The 20,004-nt window shown below is 48.8% G+C and overlaps 1 protein-coding gene across 1 annotated transcript in view; it reads left to right on the plus strand.

The window, feature by feature from the left end:
• The window catches only part of LOC122386422, a 30,822-nt gene extending 11,091 nt beyond the window's left edge, over positions 1-19,731 (plus strand). The window contains exons 2-3 of the mRNA XM_043375600.1: positions 17,269-17,853; positions 18,608-19,731. Of these exons, the coding sequence (XP_043231535.1) occupies positions 17,320-17,853; positions 18,608-19,588 (1,515 nt within the window). The 5' untranslated portion in view covers positions 17,269-17,319 and the 3' untranslated portion in view covers positions 19,589-19,731. The remainder of the gene's footprint in view (positions 1-17,268; positions 17,854-18,607) is intronic.
• The last annotated feature ends 273 nt before the right edge of the window (positions 19,732-20,004 follow it).

The following is a 20,004-nucleotide window of genomic DNA, read 5'->3' on the forward strand; positions in this document are numbered from 1 at the left end:
CTGGTACAAGCAGGACTGCTGCAGGGCCAGTACATACACTAGCTGTACACTGGTGAGGGAATGCTGCAAATTGCGATTGCTGGTCGCTCTGAGTTACCGCAGAAGTGGGTGGGTGTACTGCTGCTATTCGAACCCGCAGACGGAAGAATTCGACGGTTTCCACTGGAGTGCATTACATCCTTTTTAAAGTGTACCTACCTATGCATCGCAATTTGCAAGGCAACCAGCCAGCGGATACATTATGCTGAGGCGGAAGTCCACTGGCTTCAATGCTGCCTTCCCACCCGGCGCGGTGAGCCGTGAGCCTCCGGAACGGCCCCCTGATACCCACTTGGATGATAGCTGATTATTTCGGTGCCCATGGTTGAGTGTAAAGCACACAGGGTAGCCGCGGTTATAGTGGGGTTTCAATGTCAATCGGTATGATAAGATACCGAGGAATGCAGACAAGCCAAACAATGGTTGATACTTGCGCGATGATGGGCAAAGCCAACATTTCCGTTCGTTACCCCCTTATGCCATCTCGATTAATTGTGACAACACCACCGATGTTGCATTTATTATTTGGATTGTGCACTGTGCAGGTACCTACGTACTCTTATTATGTTTTTTAGTTGTGCCTGGCACCCTAGCCCTCGCCGGACCTATTGGTTTTCTACATACGCGCCGGCCGAGGGGGGGGGGGGTGCGGGTACTACCCCCCTCACCGTTTCGCCCCTGGTGGAGCTAGCGTGTCGCGGAAAAAACGAGCTAGTGCGCCGTTACGAGACGCAGAGATTGTTACCCGATTTTAAGGTCCTAGGTCAACCGGTGACCTCTGAGGTCAGGTCAAGTGCCCCAAGGTACGGTTCAGTTTTTGGTGAATAACTTCGCAAAAAACGGCCCCAGAGCCGCGATTTTGGCAGCATCGTGTTCGCCTCGCTCAGGCATGTCGAATGATATACTTTTTGTTCGGGTTAGGTCAACTTAGGGTATTGACCTCAGGTCAAGGTCAGGTCAGCACCCCCAGGTCACGAAGTTGGTCGAAAGAGGTCATGTCGCATATCATTCGATTCGGCTGGTGTTCCTGAGTCTATTGGTGGCTTTCCCGAATCGCTAGCTCAATTTCATCGGGAGTTATTGACGAAAAACTAGTATGACCTTGATTACGTTATAAATGACGTCACGCAAGGTCAACATTGCAAAAGTGACGCATCTAACCTTGCAAGGAGTGCATCAAATCAGGATTTTGAGTGCTTGAGATAGTTGGAGATCGTTCCCGGCGCCAGAATAGCAGTTTTCATTTTTCCCAGGTTCATTTCTCTGTGACATCTCCTCTGGCAGTGAGGGCGTTGCGAAGTTGCGACATCTGAAGACCATGCAGAGGTTCACTTATAACGTCATAGGTCAGTGACCTGACCTGACCCAAAAATGCGGTTGGTGTCAAAAGATCCGGCTTAAATCAAAGGTCAGGTATGCCAAGTTTCAACTCTCTATCGCCAGCGTGTTCGGAGCTATCGCGAAAAAAACCTATGGGGGGGGGCGGCACCCGCCCCCCCCCCCTCGGCCGGCGAGGGTTAATTGTGACAACACCGCTGATGCTGCATTTATGATTTGGATTGTGCACTGTGCAGGTACGACTCTTATTACGTTTTCTAGTTGTGCCTGGCCCCCTAGATCTGTATTATCTACAGCTTTAGAAGTTAAGCTTTAGAAGACTGAAGACAAAATGATGCTTAAATCCTACCTACCGGGTTCTCCTCCATCCATGCCGATACATTTGAAGCACACCGTCGGGATCGCTACAGGCGTCCGCTGTTTGCATCTAATCTAGCACGTTTCCTGAAACCCGTTTGCATGCACACTGGTGGAGCCATGCATTTGACCGTCGTTGAATAGGTCACGACATTTGAAAACTTACTCCACATCGTATCGTTTGGCTGCATCAGAGCACAGCGGGCCCCAGCGCTAGCGGTCTCACGGTTTGTTTTATTCTGTAGCCAGGGCGCGGACTGCTCGCCTGACTGGTTCCAGGAACTTCAGCCGACTTCCAACGCCTGGAGGTCACGTGACGTCATCGCTCTCAATGTGTGACGTCATCAGTACAATGTCTGATGTCATAGCACTCATGGTCATGGTATAGGCGTCCGCTGTTTGCACCTAATCTAGCATGTTTCCTGAAGCCCGTTTGCATACACATTGGTAGAGTCATGCATTTGACCGTCGTTGAATAGGTCACGACTAGAGTTGCAAAGTTTCCCTACCGCACTACCGGCATGCCGGTAAATTTTCACTACCGCAGGTTTTTTCGTGGTATCTGGCATGTCTTGCCGGTAGCATGCCGGTATTTTTGATTTTGCACAAAAATAGAAAATATCAGCATTTGGTTTAAACTTTGGTCACTAAGAGGCTATCAAATTATAATAACAGCAATATTAGCCACTGCAAAATACATTTTGTGGCAGAAGTTACATTGCTAAGGGTAGGGATAACACATGGACCTCGGCGATTCACAGGTTTCGTTATAATTAGGATTGTCAAGAATCTACTGTGGTCAATAAATGGAAGAATACTGATACTTATTCATGCTGCAAAAGCTCGATCAATCAGTAAGTCTAATGGTATGTAAAAGGTAAAATACAACCAGTATAGCGCCTTTTGGGGCGACTAACGGAGCGAGCGAGGGGGTGAGTCTTGCACGTGCGAAATTTCGAGGGGGTACCTCCAACTGACTTGTGCACGGCACCCTACTGACCGGTTTCTAGCGATGTGCCAAATTTGAGCACAATCGGCCCAGCCGTTCTCGAGATCTGGGAGCGGCACCCTGCACGTGCGCACGTGCAAAATGGGTCCCAACTGACTTGTGCACGGCACCCTACTAACTGGTCCCTAACCGTGTACCAAATTTGAGCGCAATCGGTCCAGCCGTTCTCGAGATCTAGAAACGACCCCTGCACGTGCGCACGTGCAGCAGCACCCCAACTCTGGCACATGGATATGCAGTGCCTAGTGGGTGCCTATCTACATGCCAACTTTCAGCGCAATCGGCCAAGTAGTTACCGAGATATTGCAACAATTACAAAAGTGACACCTCTTCGTTTTGCACGTGGCACGTGCATAAGGGGTCACCCACATGCATCGGGAATAGTCCAATACTTGGTAGAAGGAATGAAGCTACCCTACAAAAATTACCCCGTGTAAATCGGTCAAGTGGTTGCTGAGATATAAGCCTCGCAAAAGCGTCCGCACGGCCGGCCGGCCGGCCGGCCGGCCGCTCATACTCAGAAATTTCCGTTAATCTAAGGAAAGACTACGCTCGCTTCGCTCGCTCCGTAACAAAATAAAGAAATGTTCATGACAACGTTCCCTAGAGGAAAAGGCAGAATCAAAACACCACAAAACACATTGTTTGGAAATTGGCCTTGAGTCCTGAGATGTGGTCTGAGATACTCTATACAGTATTTGACACCGAAAATCCAGCTGAAAAGGCAGGTATTAGGTAGCTCTGAGCCTGACTTTGGTCCCAAAAATTAAATGAAAATCAAATAAACTGGCATTTTGTCTCATCTTTACAAGAAAACGCAATATGCATACAAAATAAACAAAGTGGCGCAGAATAACAGGGGAACCAAGGATTGACTTTTTAGATCTTCTCTCCCCTGATGGAAGGATGTAAGATGATGACGTAATATTTTTCGTATGCCTTTTTGGTTCAATTCCTGAAAGGGAATGCATTTTCTTGTTGTGAACTAAACTCACAATGTTGATTACATCAGAATTCAATATCCTTTTGGATCATTTACATCAACAAATCATTTATGAGGCAGTTTGCTACAGTTCAGAAACTTGTTTTGCAGCAATTTAATCAGCTGGTTAAAAGTCTCTGTTATTATGGCGCATCTGTTTCGAAATATTTGATAGTTGATAACCTTGTGTTTGGAGAGGAAGATTCTTCGAGAAAGCGGGTATTATATCGTTTTTAGCATATTATTTGGTGACTGTTCTCAGGACAAGTGAGTTTTTCACATTTTTCAAATGATTCGTATCTTATTCATGGGCCAGCAAGCCATGGCGAAAAGGAAAAAATGTGTTGATCTCGCTTCCTCAGGCACATGGCCGAATCTGTAGGTACTTTTTATGTTGTGGCCATCTAGATTTCAAAATTTGATTTTGGTTGGTAGGTTCCTGCAACATTTTAGGAGAATGTGGAATAGTAGAACACTTCTGAAATGTTAATGTGATGACTGCTTACTTGAACTGTCCAGTCTTCAGAAGTGGTTCAGAAGTGGTCCAGTCTTCTTCGTGGTAATTTAAGTTCTTTTTGTCATTGCTTTTTTATGCTTTTTTCTTACTGCTTTTTTACAGGCAATACCTCTTTGATTACACGTGATATTTTAACAGTTATAGACTGGAACTGAGTTTCAAAATTGTGGGTATTTGTGGGGCCAACTGAGCCAAAATCATCCTGTTCGTAGTTAGGTTGGACATTGGGTGGCTGCTGGGTGGGAACTGGGATGGGCACTGAAATTGCCAAAGTGTGGCATCTCTTGTAGGGGTAAGCTAGAATCAACATTGCAGGTTTTTTAGTATGCCGGTAATTTGGTGGTGTTTTTGCTTGGGTCGTGGTAACATGCCGGTATCCCAGAAAATTTTTGTGGGTGCCGCTAGCAGCCTTTGGGGGAAATTTTGCAACTCTAGTCACGACATTTCAGAACTCCACAATCTATCGTTTGGCTGCACATCAGATCACAGTAGGTCCAGCGCTAGCGGCTCTACGGTTTGTTTTATTCTGTAGCGAGGGCGCGGACTGCTCGCCTGACTGCTTCCAGGAACTCCAGCCGACGACCTCCGCCGCCTGGGGGTCACGTGACGTCATCGCTCTCAATGTGTGACCTCATCAGTACAATGTCCGATGTCATGGTGCGTGAGACGGGAGCATGAAGCGCAAAACAGGAGTTTTAATGTAATTAGAAACTACATACAATAAACATCGTGATGTGAATGTGGACCGGAAAAGTAAAATCAGAAATATATCTGGTGATCTCAGCTCATGAGACAAGACACTAATAATGATGCAAACCAATTTTTATCACAACTGTGCTTTTGGTTACCATCCACTGATCATTAACCACTGTTATATGTTACTAATACTAATGTCCACAGACCACTGACCACCGATCAATAACTGACCAAATCAACCACTGACGATTGACGAGTGACCAGAAACCACTGACCAGTATCCAGTGACCAATAAAAGTGACCATAAATAAAAAGTGACCAGTGACTAATGAATGATCACTGAATGATCACTGACCAATGACCACTGTTACTGCGCACTACTGACTGCGGATCACTGATCAGTTGCAGTGACTGCGAGGACGGAGAACGATGGACGCAGGAGGGTGATATAAAAACGGAACGTGACTCGCATTAGCGTCAGTTGCACAGTTGAATGCCATCGTTGAAAGTTGTGTGATATGAAGGTGTGGAAGTGTGTCCGAGAAATGCGCTCGAAGGGGTGGGGTTTGCTGCACGCCTTCCTGTCGTTTGGTCCTTAGCTACTTCATCTTTGCTAAGGCTGGGGGGATCCATGTGATCGCAAGGCACCTCGCAGTTGCGATCAAACGTAAGTTGAATCGGAACAGATATTGGAGGGATCCATCACATCGTAAGCTAAGTACAGGGTGTTCCATAATGAATGTTCATTTTAAATAGGCTCAAAATCTAAGGCTGGGGGGATCCGTGCTATCGTAAGTTATATCGGACGTGGCTGCGAAACTTCTCTCGGTACGAAACTTCTCTTGATCGGAAGAAAATCGGAGGGATGAAAAAGAAAGAGCGGCAAATCGGAGCTACGTTGTACGTAAGTTGTTTCGCAGCGTTTAAATGCCAGTTTTACTACGATTTAAATGCCAAGCAGATCAGCTGACCTCGTAGTACCATGTCGATAAGGTCGAATTCCCCATACGTCTATAGTGTAAAAGTGACCCTTATTGCAAATAGGCTGTCAGGGACATCTCCTCCTCTGTAAATTTGGAGGGATCATGTGTCGGCATTCCCATGTTCGTTTCGGAGTCCATCTGTTCCATTTGGAGCCCGTCAGTTGGCGTCAAGAGTTGGCGCAGCGAGCGCCCCGAAGACTGCGTCTGCGCACGAGGCTTCGCGATGGAGGAGTATTTTGACGAAATCGCCCTCGCTGCAGAAGAAATACAGGGACTTGTTGAGAAAGAGGAGGCCGCAGTGTGCCGACGACTTTAAACTGTACGCCAACGCCAAGACCAAGGCAATCAGGGGGCGCTCAGATGATCGGGAGGTTTCAATTGATCAGGGACCCACCAGGTGACCAGGGAACCCTCTGATAACCAGGGGTCCTTCCAGTAACCAGGGACTCCTTCAATAACCAGGGGCCCCTCAGTAAACGTGGGCCACTTAGGTTACTGCAAGAGACAGGAGTCCCTTATAACCAGGGACCGGCAAGGTCTCTCAGGTCCGTTTTTGACAAAGCTGTTATTGACGTCATATGCGAGCCCTTTGCCACCAGCAGAGGGCCCTTTCAAGCCTTTTTAGGGCCGTTTAACGTCTCTTGAGTTTCCTTTGAGGCTAAGGGCCTCTTCAGCAGCCGAGGGGTCTTTGAGGCCTTTTTGAGGTCCTCTAACGTCAGCTGAGGACCGTTGGACGCCATCTGAGGACCGTTTGGTGCCTTCTGATGGCCAGTAGATGCCAACTGAGGGCTCTCTGACACCAGCTGAGGGCACGCTGACACCAACTGGGGGCCTCCTGACACCAGCTAAGGGCGCTTTTATATTTGACACGAGCTCAGGGCCCTTTGACGCCCTTTGAGACCTTCTTTGGTCCGTTTGACGCCAGCAGAGGACCCTTTGGGGTCATATGAGGGCCCTTTGCTGCCTTCTAAGCGGCCCTTGAGGCTTTTTGAGGGCCGCTTGACGCCACCTGAGGACCGTTGCGGTTGGACTCCAGTTACGGACCGTTTGAGGCCTTCTGATGGCCATTTTGCACCAACTGAGGGCCCTCTGACACTAGCTGGGGGCCCTCTGACACCAGATAAGGGCCCTTTAAGGCCTTCTGAAGTCCGGTTAACGCTAGCGGAGGGCCTTTTGAGGCCAAATGAGGGCCCTTTGAGACCTTATAGGGGCTCCTTGAGACTTTTGAGGGCCGCGTGACGGCATCTGAGGACCGTTGTACTCCAGCTGACGACCGTTTGAGGCCTTCAGATGGACTTTTGGCGCCAGCTGAGGAGGGCTCACTGACACCAGCTGGGGGCCCTCTGACACAAGCTAAGGACTCTTTAAGGCCTTCGGAGGGTCGTTTGACGCGAGCTCAGGGCCCTCTGACGCAGGTTTAGGGCCTTTTGACGCCCTTTAAGGTCTTCTGAGGTAGGTTTAACGTTGGCTGAGAGCCCTTTGAACCCATCTGAGGGCCCTTTGAGGCCATCTTGTGGCCCTTCATTTGGCCATCTGAGGGCCCTTTGACACCAGATGAGGGCCATTTGACGCTAACCGAGGGCCCTTCGAGACCATCTGAGGACCCGGTGACCCCATCTGTGGGCCCTTTGAGGTCTTTTGAGGGCCAGTGAAATTTCACCACAATACCCCTGGCTGCGCTACTGGGCATTTATGGACTCGTATGGGCCTGCTGGGGAACGGGATGGGCCCTCCCGGTCTTTTCAATCATTATTTCAGTTCATTTTACATGGTCTTCGGCGGTCTAAAGATTAGGGGCCCCAACTCGAATGGGGGGAGGCCCGTGTGCCCTCTCCTGTGTGCGGCCTTGCCGACACTACACCGCTTCCCCTCCCTCCGCCATAAACGCACCGCTGCACTGTTAGGCGCCGACAAATACGGACCGGCGCCGCAACCGGCTCCCCCGCGGCCTGCCTCGCGTTGACATAGCCCTTCCCGAACACCAGTGTAACCCCCACGCGGCCTAGGTATCGCCGCGCCCACCTGTCCGCGGCGCGGCCTCTGATGGCGTATCGGATCATTGATGGTGCGATACATGTTTTGGTCAGATTTTCGCAATTAACGCGAAAAATTGCCCAAAACACTTTTTAAATTTCAAAATTGAAAAAAGTGATTACAAAAATGACGTGAAAGTGACCGTTTTCAACGTGTAAATTTAAAACGCTCTAGCGCAGCCATTTTTGAAGAAATCGACTTCAAATTTTGCACACGTGTTCATCAACCATATTTGTTTAACATATATTTCGGTTTTGTGAAAATTTTGAAAATTTCTTATATTTTTCTCTTGAGAAAGAGGTAAAGCTTCGCTACGATCGGCCTTCCGATCGACCGAGAAGATTCGTAAAGTTAGTTCGTATCTTCACCATTTGCGATACAACTTGCGTATCTACTTAGCCTACGATGTGATGGATCCCTCCAATATCTGTTCCGATTCAACTTACGTTTGATCGCAACTGCGAGGTGCCTTGCGATCACATGGATCCCCCCAGCCTAAGTAATGGTATTCATAACACATAGAGCGACATACCATTGTATTGGCAAAAGAATGGCTTTTTATGTCGTGATGGCTTCAGACACTTGCATGCTTTCAGTTTTCGGCACTGGCGCCGTTTCTGCGGAGGCAGATTTCGGCCCTCCTGCAGACATGCCGAACCGCCTGCCTGACATCCTCTGGCTTCAGCCCGCGAACAAATGCATCCACGGTGTTTTGCAGTTCCAGAAGTGTAGTGGGAGGGTTGCGCCGTAATTCCGTAATGGTACGTTATGCTTTTCTTTAAAATGGTACCCATACCTACGGCGGACCGCAGTTATGTTTCTCAGCCTACCATATTCTGCGACTGCCCAAACTGCCTCTCCTTGTGTGAGCGGCGCAGTGCATCGCATCTGTGCTGCTGACATCGCGGCAGATGGCGGCCATGATACTGAATGCTTTGGGATAATTTTTGCACAGATAAAAAAACCAATCTTTTTGCAACAATGCTCATATAAAATTATCGATCATTGTTTTATTTAAGATCCTCCAATGGTACATTTAAAATGAACACTCATTATGAAACACCCTGTAGATACGCAAGTTGTATCGCAAATGGTGAAGATACGATCTAACTTTACGAATCTTCTCGGTCGATCGGAAGGCCGTTCGTAGCGAAGCTTTACCTCTTTCTCAAGAGAATAATATAAGAAATTTTCAAAATTTTCACAAAACCGAAATATATGTTAAACAAATATGGTTGATGAACACGTGTGCAAAATTTGAAGTCGATTTCTTCAAAAATGGCTGCGCTAGAGCGTTTTAAATTTACACGTTGAAAACGGTCACTTTCATGTCATTTTTGTAATTATTTTTTTCTCAATTTTGAAATTTAAAAAGTGTTTTGGGCAATTTTTCGCGTTAATTGCGAAAATCTGACCAAAACATGTATCGCACCATCAATGATCCGATACGCCATCAGAGGCCGCGCCGCGGACAGGTGGGCGCGGCGATACCTAGGCCGCGTGGGGGTTACACTGCATGGTGTTCGGGAAGGGCTATGTCAACGCGAGGCAGGCCGCGGGGGAGCCGGTTGCGGCGCCCGTCCGTATTTGTCGGCGCCTAGCAGTGCAGCGGTGCGTTTATGGCGGAGGGAGGGGAAGCGGTGTAGTGTCGGCAAGGCCGCACACAGGAGAGGGCACACGGACCTCCCCCCATTCGAGTTGGGGCCCCTAATCTTTAGACCGCCGAAAACCATGTAAAATGAACTGAAATAATGATTAAAAAGACCGGGAGGGCCCATCTCGTTCTCCAGCAGGCCCATACGAGTCCATAAATGCCCAGTAGCGCAGCCAGGGGTATTGTGGTGAAATTTCAATGGCCCTCAAAAGACCTCAAAGGGCCCACAGATGGGGTCACCGGGTCCTCAGATGGTCTCGAAGGGCCCTCGGTTAGCGTCAAGTGGCCCTCATCTGGTGTCAAAGGGCCCTCAGATGGCCAAATGAAGGGCCACAAGATGGCCTCAAAGGGCCCTCAGATGGGTTCAAAGGGCTCTCCTCAGCCAACGTTAAACCTACCTCAGAAGACCTTAAAGGGCGTCAAAGGGCCCTAAACCTGCGTCAGAGGGCCCTGAGCTCGCGTCAAACGACCCTCCGAAGGCCTTAAAGAGTCCTTAGCTTGTGTCAGAGGGCCCCCAGCTGGTGTCAGTGAGCCCTCCTCAGCTGGCGCCAAAAGTCCATCTGAAGGCCTCAAACGGTCGTCAGCTGGAGTACAACGGTCCTCAGATGCCGTCACGCGGCCCTCAAAAGCCTCAAGGAGCCCTTATAAGGTCTCAAAGGGCCCTCATTTGGCCTCAAAAGGCCCTCCGCTAGCGTTAACCGGACTTCAGAAGGCCTTAAAGGGCCCTTATCTGGTGTCAGAAGGCCCCCAGTTGGTGTCAGCGTGCCCTCAGCTGGTGTCAGAGAGCCCTCAGTTGGCTTCTACACTGTAAAAAATGCTAACAAACCAGTTAGTTAATTCTTCAAGCAAAATCTAGTATTAAAACACACGTTGTTGCAAAAAATGGGTCAGGTAACACATATGTTTGCAACCTAACACCACATCCATTTCATCGAAGCAGAAAAGCTAACATCATTGTAAGCCGACAAATATTATCCGTGCAAACCATGCCGTGCTATTTGACAAACATGTTTGTTTATGCTTCCTTTGCCTTTTTTTCTGGGTAACGTGTTAACTAACAAATCAAACGCATGTTGTTACTCACAATCTTAGTTTTCTTACTACTCTTTTTGTTGTAGCATTACAAAGACCTTAGTTAATTGAAAAAAAAATCGCCATTTTGTGCGCCCCTCTGCGCCCGCCATTGTTCAGTCTGTGCCAAGTCAGAGAGGGGAGAGGACGCGTGCGTTGTGAAGGAGCTGAGCTGTGGCGTATAAGTGTTGCGTGTGCAGTATAAGGAGCTGCTGTGGGATGCAGAAGTGGTGATACTGTGGTGATACATAACCCGAATAAGAATAATAAGAAGTCAAACAGTGAAATGATATGGATTGTTGGACATGGCTTTCATCCTTACTGGTATGGTGAGTGATTATGGGAAAGATCAGTGGAGATATTGCTGGCGTTTTAGTGTGGTTTATGTATGTCACTCATTTTCTTTTCAAATGAAGCTCCAACCAGGCTTTAGAGGGTCTCAGGTTGGAGACACTGTTCATTTGTTGACTGTCAATTGACGTCTATAAGTACATATGACGGACTGAACAATGAGCATGTTGCACACTAAAACCGCATTAAGCTTTGAACAAGAAATTAAATGTACCTAATTTTTGGTTGGGCACTCAACCAGTGAACGCAGTGAGGTGCTGTTTTATGCAATTCCTGTCACTGCAGCCATGTTGTCAAATAATTTTTTTTTTGTAGACACATGAGCCACCATTGTTCGGTCAGGGAATTTTTGCCCTTTTGTTGCAATTTAGTTTGCCCATATCGACAGAAATGAAGCACTCTCAATGTTTTCGTAATAGGTATTTGGAGCCTGTATGGTGTCATGGCTGGTGCGGATTCCTGCAGGCTATATATAGCTTAGAACGTAACTTTAGAACGGAGCGCCTTTGCCGCTCGGCAGTTTCCTACAGAAGATTACTTTTTTAGGTTCATTTTTAGTACAATAAGAGAAATATTACTGTATGCAGTTGTAAGCTTGCTGAAAGGAGCTTGAATGCAGTTTTGAATAAACATGTTTGATGAGTTTAATTCGATTCGTTTTTTTTTGGGGGGGGGGCGGCTGTGAAAAGAGGTGACTAACACGCACATTAGTTAAGTTACACGCCTGTTCTCAAAAATGCATTTAGTTTATTAACACGCACAGCTTAGTTAGCTAACACGCAATATGTGTGTTTTGCGTACACGCATATAGCTAGTGAAAAGTGGCCGTGTGACAAACACATGTGTTACCTAACACGTCTGTAGTTATTAACAAAACACACCGATGATAGTCAATAAACACGCTTACACGGCTTATCTTAGTAACCTGGCAAATATTCGAAAACTAGGAGGTGTGTTTCAAAACACGCTATTCAACCTTTTGCGTGTAATTGAAAACACACTTAGTCATGAAATGCGTGTTTTGCTTACACGCCTATGGTTAGTGAAAAGTGGCCGGATAACTAACTAGTTGGTAAACTTTTTTTACAGTGTACTGGCCATCAGAAGGCCCCAAACGGTCCTCAGATGGCGTCCAACGGTCCTCAGCTGACGTTAAGAGGCCCTCAAAAAGGCCTCAAAGACCCCTCGGCTGCTGAAGAGGCCCTTAGCCTCAAAGGAAACTCAAGAGACGTTAAACGGCCCTAAAAAGGCTTGAAAGGGCCCTCTCATGCTGGTGGCAAAGGGCTCGCATATGACATCAATAACAGCTTTGTCAAAAACGGACCTGAGAGACCTTGCCGGTCCCTGGTTAGAAGGGACTCCTGTCTCTTGCAGTAACCTGAGTGGCCCACGTTTACTGAGGGGCCCCTGGTTATTGAAGGAGTCCCTGGTTACTGGAAGGACCCCTGGTTATCAGAGGGTTCCCTGGTCACCTGGTGGGTCCCTGATCAATTGAAACCTCCCGATCATCTGAGCGCCCCCTGATTGCCTTGGTCTTGGCGTTGGCGTACAGTTTAAAGTCGTCGGCACACTGCGGCCTCCTCTTTCTCAACAAGTCCCTCTATTTCTTCTGCAGCGAGGGCGATTTCGTCAAAATACTCCTCCATCGCGAAGCCTCGTGCGCAGACGCAGTCTTCGGGGCGCTCGCTGCGCCAACTCTTGACGCCAACTGACGGGCTCCAAATGGAACAGATGGACTCCGAAACGAGCGTGGGAATGCCGACACATGATCCCTCCAAATTTACAGAGGAGGAGATGTCCCTGACAGCCCATTTGCAATAGGGGTCACTTTTACACTATAGACATATGGGGAATTCGACCTTATCGACATGGTACTACGAGGTCAGCTGATCTGCTTGGCATTTAAATCGTAGTAAAACTGGCATTTAAACGCTGCGAAACAACTTACGTACAACGTAGCTCCGATTTGCCGCTCTTTCTTTTTCATCCCTCCGATTTTCTTCCGATCAAGAGAAGTTTCGTACCGAGAGAAGTTTCGCAGCCACGTCCGATATAACTTACGATAGCACGGATCTAGAGTTGCAAAGTTTCCCCCAAAGGCTGCTACCGGCACCGCCCCGCCCCACAAAAATTTTCTGGGATACCGGCATGCTACCACGCCCCAAGCTAAAAAACCACCAAATTACCGGCATACTAAAAAACCTGCATTCTTGATTCTAGCTTATCCCTGCAAGAGATGCCACATTTTGGCAGTTTCAGTACCTGTCCCACCCAGCAGCCATCCATTGTCCAACCACAAATACCAGCAGGCTGATTTTGGCTGAGTTGGCCCCACAAATACCCACAATTTTGAAACTCAATTGCAGTCTATAACTGTTAAAACATCACCTGTAATCAAAGAAGTATTGCCTACAAAAAAAAACTAGCACATTTATCAAAAAGGTGAGAACAAAAAGGACTTCAATTACTGAAATGTGTTTTTGAAGACTGGACAGTGAGCAGTAATCATATTTACATTTCACAGGTGTTCTACTTTTCCACATTCTCTTAACATGTTGCAGGCGCCAGCCAAATGTTTAAAATCTACATGGTCAAAACATGGGTAAACAAGTACAGATTCGGCCATCTTCCTAACTGAGGAAGCGAGATCAACATCTACTTTTTCCTATCCACTATGGCTTGCTGGTTCGTGAATAATATACGAATCATGTAAAAAAAATGTGTTAATAACTCACTGGTCCTGAGAATAGTCACCAAATAATATGTAGGGGAGAGCGGGGCCAGTTGAACCACTTTTTATATATTGACATGCACAGCGAGATCTAGTTGTCATATCGAAAAATGCACAATACCATGAAAAAATATGCTCTTTTGGCTTTATTTTAAGATATGTAAAATTATGTTTCAAACATATTTTGCTGCCAAACGCATGCTTATAAAACAGCTCTACGCCCGTTTCAAATGACCCCGATGCGAGGGTCAATTGAACCAGCCCATGGGGTCAATTGCACCTATCCTTAACAATGGGATGTTTTCCTCTTTAAGGCCACTTTCTTAAGGAGATATTTTGTCCGGTTTACTTTTCCAAATGCTACATTTAATAGGTCGTTGGAAAGCTAAAAGTGCAAAGTTCCTCATAATAGGTGACACAAAGTACATAGACTATGGTAAAATGGGCGGATGAGGAAAATGAGAAATATCTCAAGCTATAGTGTGCTTTCAAGCAAAAGGCTGGAGAAAAAGGGGTCAAAAATTGAGCTGTATTAAACTACTATTTCAGTTTAAAAGCTCATTTCAAAGGTGGACTATTTCCTTTAATGTTTACAGCCCCTGAACAATAACCATTGCAAAGGTCACCGGGGTCCATTGAAACGGATTGTGGCCCTGTTTCAACTGACCCTCAGAAAAGCGTTTCAATTGACCCCATCCGCTCCCGCCATCTCGCACGCGCCGTAAAGCACATGTCAAACGAGCTGGAGGGACGGCATCATGCAGAATGAAGGGCCAAATAAGGTGTTATTCCGGAGCCAGGAGTTCTTCTTTCAGCAAACAAAGGTATATGAGATATCACAAAATATTCATAAGAACGATTTCTCCCAAACGCCCCTCAAAAACACAAAAACAAGTGTCAAATCGAAACTACCGTCCGTTTGCCGCCCAAACGCCGTTGACAAAGGGAGTGGTCGAGCGCGGACGCGCAGTGGTGTCGGCAACGCCATATGTTGCATACTGTTGAAAATAAAGCCATGTTTCATCTGACCCCGTGTTTCAACTGGCCCCGCTCTCCCCTACAAAAACGATATCTTCCATCCTCTCCAACCTCAAGCGGGAACAAACACAAGAGGATTTCGAAACAGATGCGCCACAGAGGCTTTTAACCAGCTGATTAAAACGCTGCAAAAAAAGTTTAACGACTGCAAGCCACTGCCTCGTGAATGATTATATTGATAAAAATTATCCAACACAATATTAAATTATAATGAATTTAACATAGTGAGTGTAAATCACTACAATAAAATTTATTTCTCTTCAGTTATTCAACCTAAAGGGTATATGAATAAATATTACGTCATCAGATTACATCCATTCATTAGGGGAGAGAGAATCTTAAAAGTAAATCCTTGGTTGTCTAATTATTTGCGTCACTTTGAGTCAATTTTGCCAGCATGATGTGTTTTCTTGTAAAGATAAGACAAAATGCCAGTTCAAATCCATTTTCATTTAATTATGGGACCAAAGTCAGGCTCAGGGCTACCTAACACATGCCTTTTCAGCTGGATTTTCAGTGTCAAATTCTTTGAAGAGTTTCTCAGACCACATCTTGATCTCATGATCTCAGGACTCAAGGCCAGTTTCCAAACATTGTGTTTTTTGGTGTTTTGATTCTGCCTTTTCCCCTAGGGAATGTTGTCATCATGAACTTTTATTTATTTTATTGTGCTATACGTATTACCTACCATTAGACTTACTAGTTGATCGTGCTTTTGCAACATGAATGAGTATTCTTCCTTTTATAGACCACAGTAGATTCTTGACAATTCTAATTATAACCAAGCCTGTGAAATGCTGAGGTCCATGTGTTGTGTTACCACTACACTTAGCAATGGAACTTCTACCACAAAATGTATCTTGCAGTGGCTGATATTGCTGTTACTACAATTTGAGAGCCTCTTACTGTCCAAAGCTTAATCATTTGCTGATAATTTCTTTTTTTTTGCACAAAATCAAAAATACCGGCATGCTACCGGCAAGACATGCCAGATACCACGAATAAACCTGCGGTAGTGAAAAATTACCGGCATGCCGGTAGTGCGGTAGGGAAATTTTGCAACTCTACACGGATCCCCCCAGCCTAAGTAGTTTAGATGCCTATGCTGAGTGCCGTTATAATCTATCATTGCATTTACCGTTGAAGACATAGGCGGCGGAACGGGGAGGGCACCGTGCCCCCTTTGATTTTGGCATTTTAACATTAGCCCTATGGGCGTTGCATGGAAAGAATGGGACCAAAAGTCGGCAGTACATCCCACCCCCTAATTGAGGGTGTTCCACCGCTACTGGTTGAAGAAGGCATTGATAGTTCAGGGCAAAGCAGCTGGCGGACATACAATTTTTATATCTTTTCACTGAAGAGCCAGGTCCAGTCTCTCTCCCTCTCTCTCTCGCTCTCGCTCTCGCTCTCGCTCTCGCTCTCGCTCTCGCTCTCTCTCTCTCTCTCTCTCTCTCTCTCTCTCTCTCTCTCTCTCTCTCTCTCTCTCTCTCTCTCTCTCTCTCTCTCTCTCTCTCTCTCTCTCTCTCTCTCTCTCTCTCTCCCCCCCCGAAGCCGAAGTCGAGCTAGAGTGTTTAGCCGAAATGTAGTAAGTATGTATCGGCAGCCGTCTTGGGCCTCCCTCTTGTGCGCGCCTGCCGCCGTCATATCTGTTGGACAGCGCTTCCCCCCCCCCTCCTCCCCAACACACTCTCCCCCCGTCTCTGTCCGCCTGCCGTGGCTGGTTACGTCAGCAGCTCGCAGATAAACCATCGATCTACGCGCCATCTGTGATCGTCGTGTGAACTAGCGCTGCTGGGGCTGCGGCCGGCGGAGCAAGGACCGTCGATACGGGCGGCAGTACGGCCATGGGCTAGTGAAAACCGGTTTGGTAGGCCCGGTTGGGCACCTGATAGTCCTGAGGGTCGGGTGATCTCTTAGCTGGCGAGCGGCCTCTTCTATAGGACCACGATTCACGAGAGTTATTCACGATTCACGATTCATGAGAGTTAGTGCTAGCTTCCTGGGCAGGATGCGTGAATATGCATTATGCAGCTTCTATGGATGTAATGGCATTTGATGTTGGTTTTATCACGTGTCGTCAGGGACACACACGATTGGTGCGATATTGTTTCTAGGCAGGCAATATCTCGTTTTGTGTTGAATGCTGAATTACAGTGGTTTTGATTGATTGTGCAGATCGGCTGACAATCAAATTACATTTGGCCACAGGGGACGACATCGTTTCGACTCGGATCATAACATGGCTGAAGTGACCAGCTGTCTGGTTTCCCTTTACCCCCCCCCCCCCCCACTTGTACCTTCGCACGTGACGTACGTGGTGTGAGGTGTCTCAATCAACAGGCTTTGGATAAGCTTTTATGGTCCAGAGGTCGTTGAACATCTTGTACCATGTGTTACCTGTACGTCTGCAAGCTGTCGACATTTAGATGGAATTAACTAAGGTCACATTTCCCTTTCATTCTCAGCTCGCACCAGTGGCACAGCGGCGAAACTGTAGTGTCTGAGGCCGCCACAAGATGGCGACATCGTGGCAGGGCTGCCGCAGCGCGCGGTACCAGCCGTACAGCAACGCCAGTGGCGTCATCGGCAGCGGCGGCGTGGGCGGCATCGGCGGCGGCGGCATCGGCGTCGGCGTTGGCAGCGTGGCCGCCATCGGCGGTGGCGTGGGCGGCGGCGGCGGAGGCGGGGGCGGAGAGAGCATGGCCGTCGGAACCGGCGCCGTCACGCGCTACAACAGCTACAAGGCGGTGAACCCGTTCCTGTGGCCGCGCCAGGAGCGCAGCCAGCGCACCTGGTGGGGCCCGAGCGTGTTCGGGCCGCCCTGGTGGGCGTTTCTACCCAACCGCAGTTTCCCCTGCTGCCTGGTGGCGCTGGTACGAACGACCAACGCCTCGATCGGCATCATCCGGCACTTTGTGGGCTTCCTGGCTCGCTGCAAGGAGACGGACGCGCCGCCGCCACCGCCAGAGATGGTGCATCCGGAGCAGCCCGGTCAGCCGCTCTCAGAAAAGAAACCCTGCAACGTGGAAAGTCATGACCACAGAAATGAGGTACGTAGAGGGAGATAGGGGATTGTCCTTTGCTAGGACTGAAACCCTGAATCGGGAAGGTTCATGACCACAGGGACAAGGTAGGTGAAGGGGAAGTAAGGGGCGTCCTGGGTGACCGTGGCCCGCTGGGTCTCCATGGCATCAACATACGGTTGAGGTGTGATGGTTGATTTAGATCATACGCTGGTAGGAGACGCGTGAGGGTCAATTTACGCTCGGTGTAAGTCTAGTTCGTGTTATCTTTGGTCTAGTATTTTACGTGCCCTGCAACCTTGCGTGTTGTAGCCTATGCTGCTGTATTGCCCACTGCCAATATTCCTATGCTAATGTGCTAGTGACGTTTTAAGCATTCCTGCATGCCGCATAACTAAAAAGATACTTTAAGCAGTTTTTACACTTGATATTGTTCACAAATAATCGTTTTGAAACGTTATACATATTGCAAATGAATGTGACACACATTTTGATCACAACCATTGACTTCCTCATTTGACATGCGCTTAGTTTTGTGAGCACCGAGCACCGCTCAATGTTCTTTGCCGTGTATAGGGACTGGTTCTGTTCGTTACCTTATTTACTCTACGTATATCTGTACTGATATCTTTGCTGATGCTCATCAGTTATGCCGACTGTCTCTGTTCGTGAGCATCATTTACGTGTGTGGGTATCTCTTTGTGTTGGTGGACATCACTTTATGCCAGTGGATATCACCTATTATTCGTCGACCTCACTGTGTGTGCTGTGTCTCCGCCAGGTGTACGGACTGTCACGGTTCTGGCTGTCCACGGAGATGGGCACCAACCCGGCTAAACAGGACATCTCCTTCTTCTGCAACCCGGGCCGCAGCACAGACGAGATCGAGACCATCGTTCTGGGCGACACCAGCGGCACCACGGTCGACGCCGAGACGGGCGAGGTGGCGCTCGTGTCTCGCGATGGCGAGTCGGGCGAGACCATGCTGGTGCACGCCGTGCGTGACCTCACGCGCGAGATCGTGCTTACGCAGAGTCTGTACGAGATCGACGTGCGCCGCCAGTACTTCAGTGACCCGGTCAAGTACGGTCACCTGCTGCGCGAGTTGGATCTGCTGGCGCAGCCGCCCTGCCGCCGTCTGATCAAACCCCTGCACGGTACCATGGGCGACGGGGACACGCTCGAGGCCATCCCCGTCAACGGGGAGCAGCTGCTGCAACTCTGTGTGGCCTATGGCTTCAGCGAGGCTGAGACACAGCGGGTACTCGAGCACTTCCAGTACATGCGCGCCCGGCTGGAGCAGCCGCCGTCGGCACCCGGCAGAGGGTTCCCCTGTTCGCAGGGATCGTTCGGGTCGCCCGCGGCGCCCGGCACGACACCGCACCCTCCCAGTCCACCGCCGACGCCCGGTATGCGTTCAGAGCGACGCGGACCCAGCTTCTCTGCAGCCCTGCGCGGGGGGTTCGGGATGCAGCTGCCGGCCGGCCAGCGGCTGTGCGTGCAGGCTGGCGGCGCACCGTTCGTCCGCGACGGACTCGGCGGCGACCACTCGAGTGACCCCAGCCTGCAGATTGGCGAGATGATGGAAACCGACTCCGGCGGCAGCAGCGACGGCGGCGACTTCCTGACGCGCCACGAAGCTGACCTGAGCGCCGGTGCCGACGTGCCCGTGCACTGGATCGAGGACTGGCCGGAGGCGGCGGCCACCGACCCCTACCGTCGCTCGGTGTCGTTCGACGCCGACAGCGGCGAGTCGTGCTGACGGGAGAGGGGAGCGGAGACAATGGTGGGGAAGGGCGGAAAACGCTGCGAGGAGCGGCGGAGAGCACTGCGAGGAGCGGAAGCCAGGGTGTGTACTGTGTACGGAAGGAGTGCCGCTGGAAGTGGGGAACGTAAAAGATGCGTTCTTACCACGGAGACTGAACTGAGTAGTGGTGATGATAGAGGTAAAATGACGACCAGAAAACGTTCTCATAAAGTGATAATGTGGAATGGGATGACGATGCCTGAGCTGGACTCCAAGTCGTCAGAGCAGCGTGGAACAGTCAGCAATGTGCATTGATGGCAAGGGTGAGCAAAGTATCCAAGGACAACTTGTGCCAGAAACGTCACATTCACGGGCTGTGCGAATGTATGAGGAGGCGGCAGTACCGGGTACCTGGATGTGGTTGAATGTGT

Source organism: Amphibalanus amphitrite, unplaced genomic scaffold (assembly GCF_019059575.1).
Source record: "Amphibalanus amphitrite isolate SeventyFive unplaced genomic scaffold, NRLGWU_Aamphi_draft 000250F_arrow, whole genome shotgun sequence".
In the NCBI taxonomy this organism is placed as follows: Eukaryota; Metazoa; Arthropoda; class Thecostraca; order Balanomorpha; family Balanidae; genus Amphibalanus; species Amphibalanus amphitrite.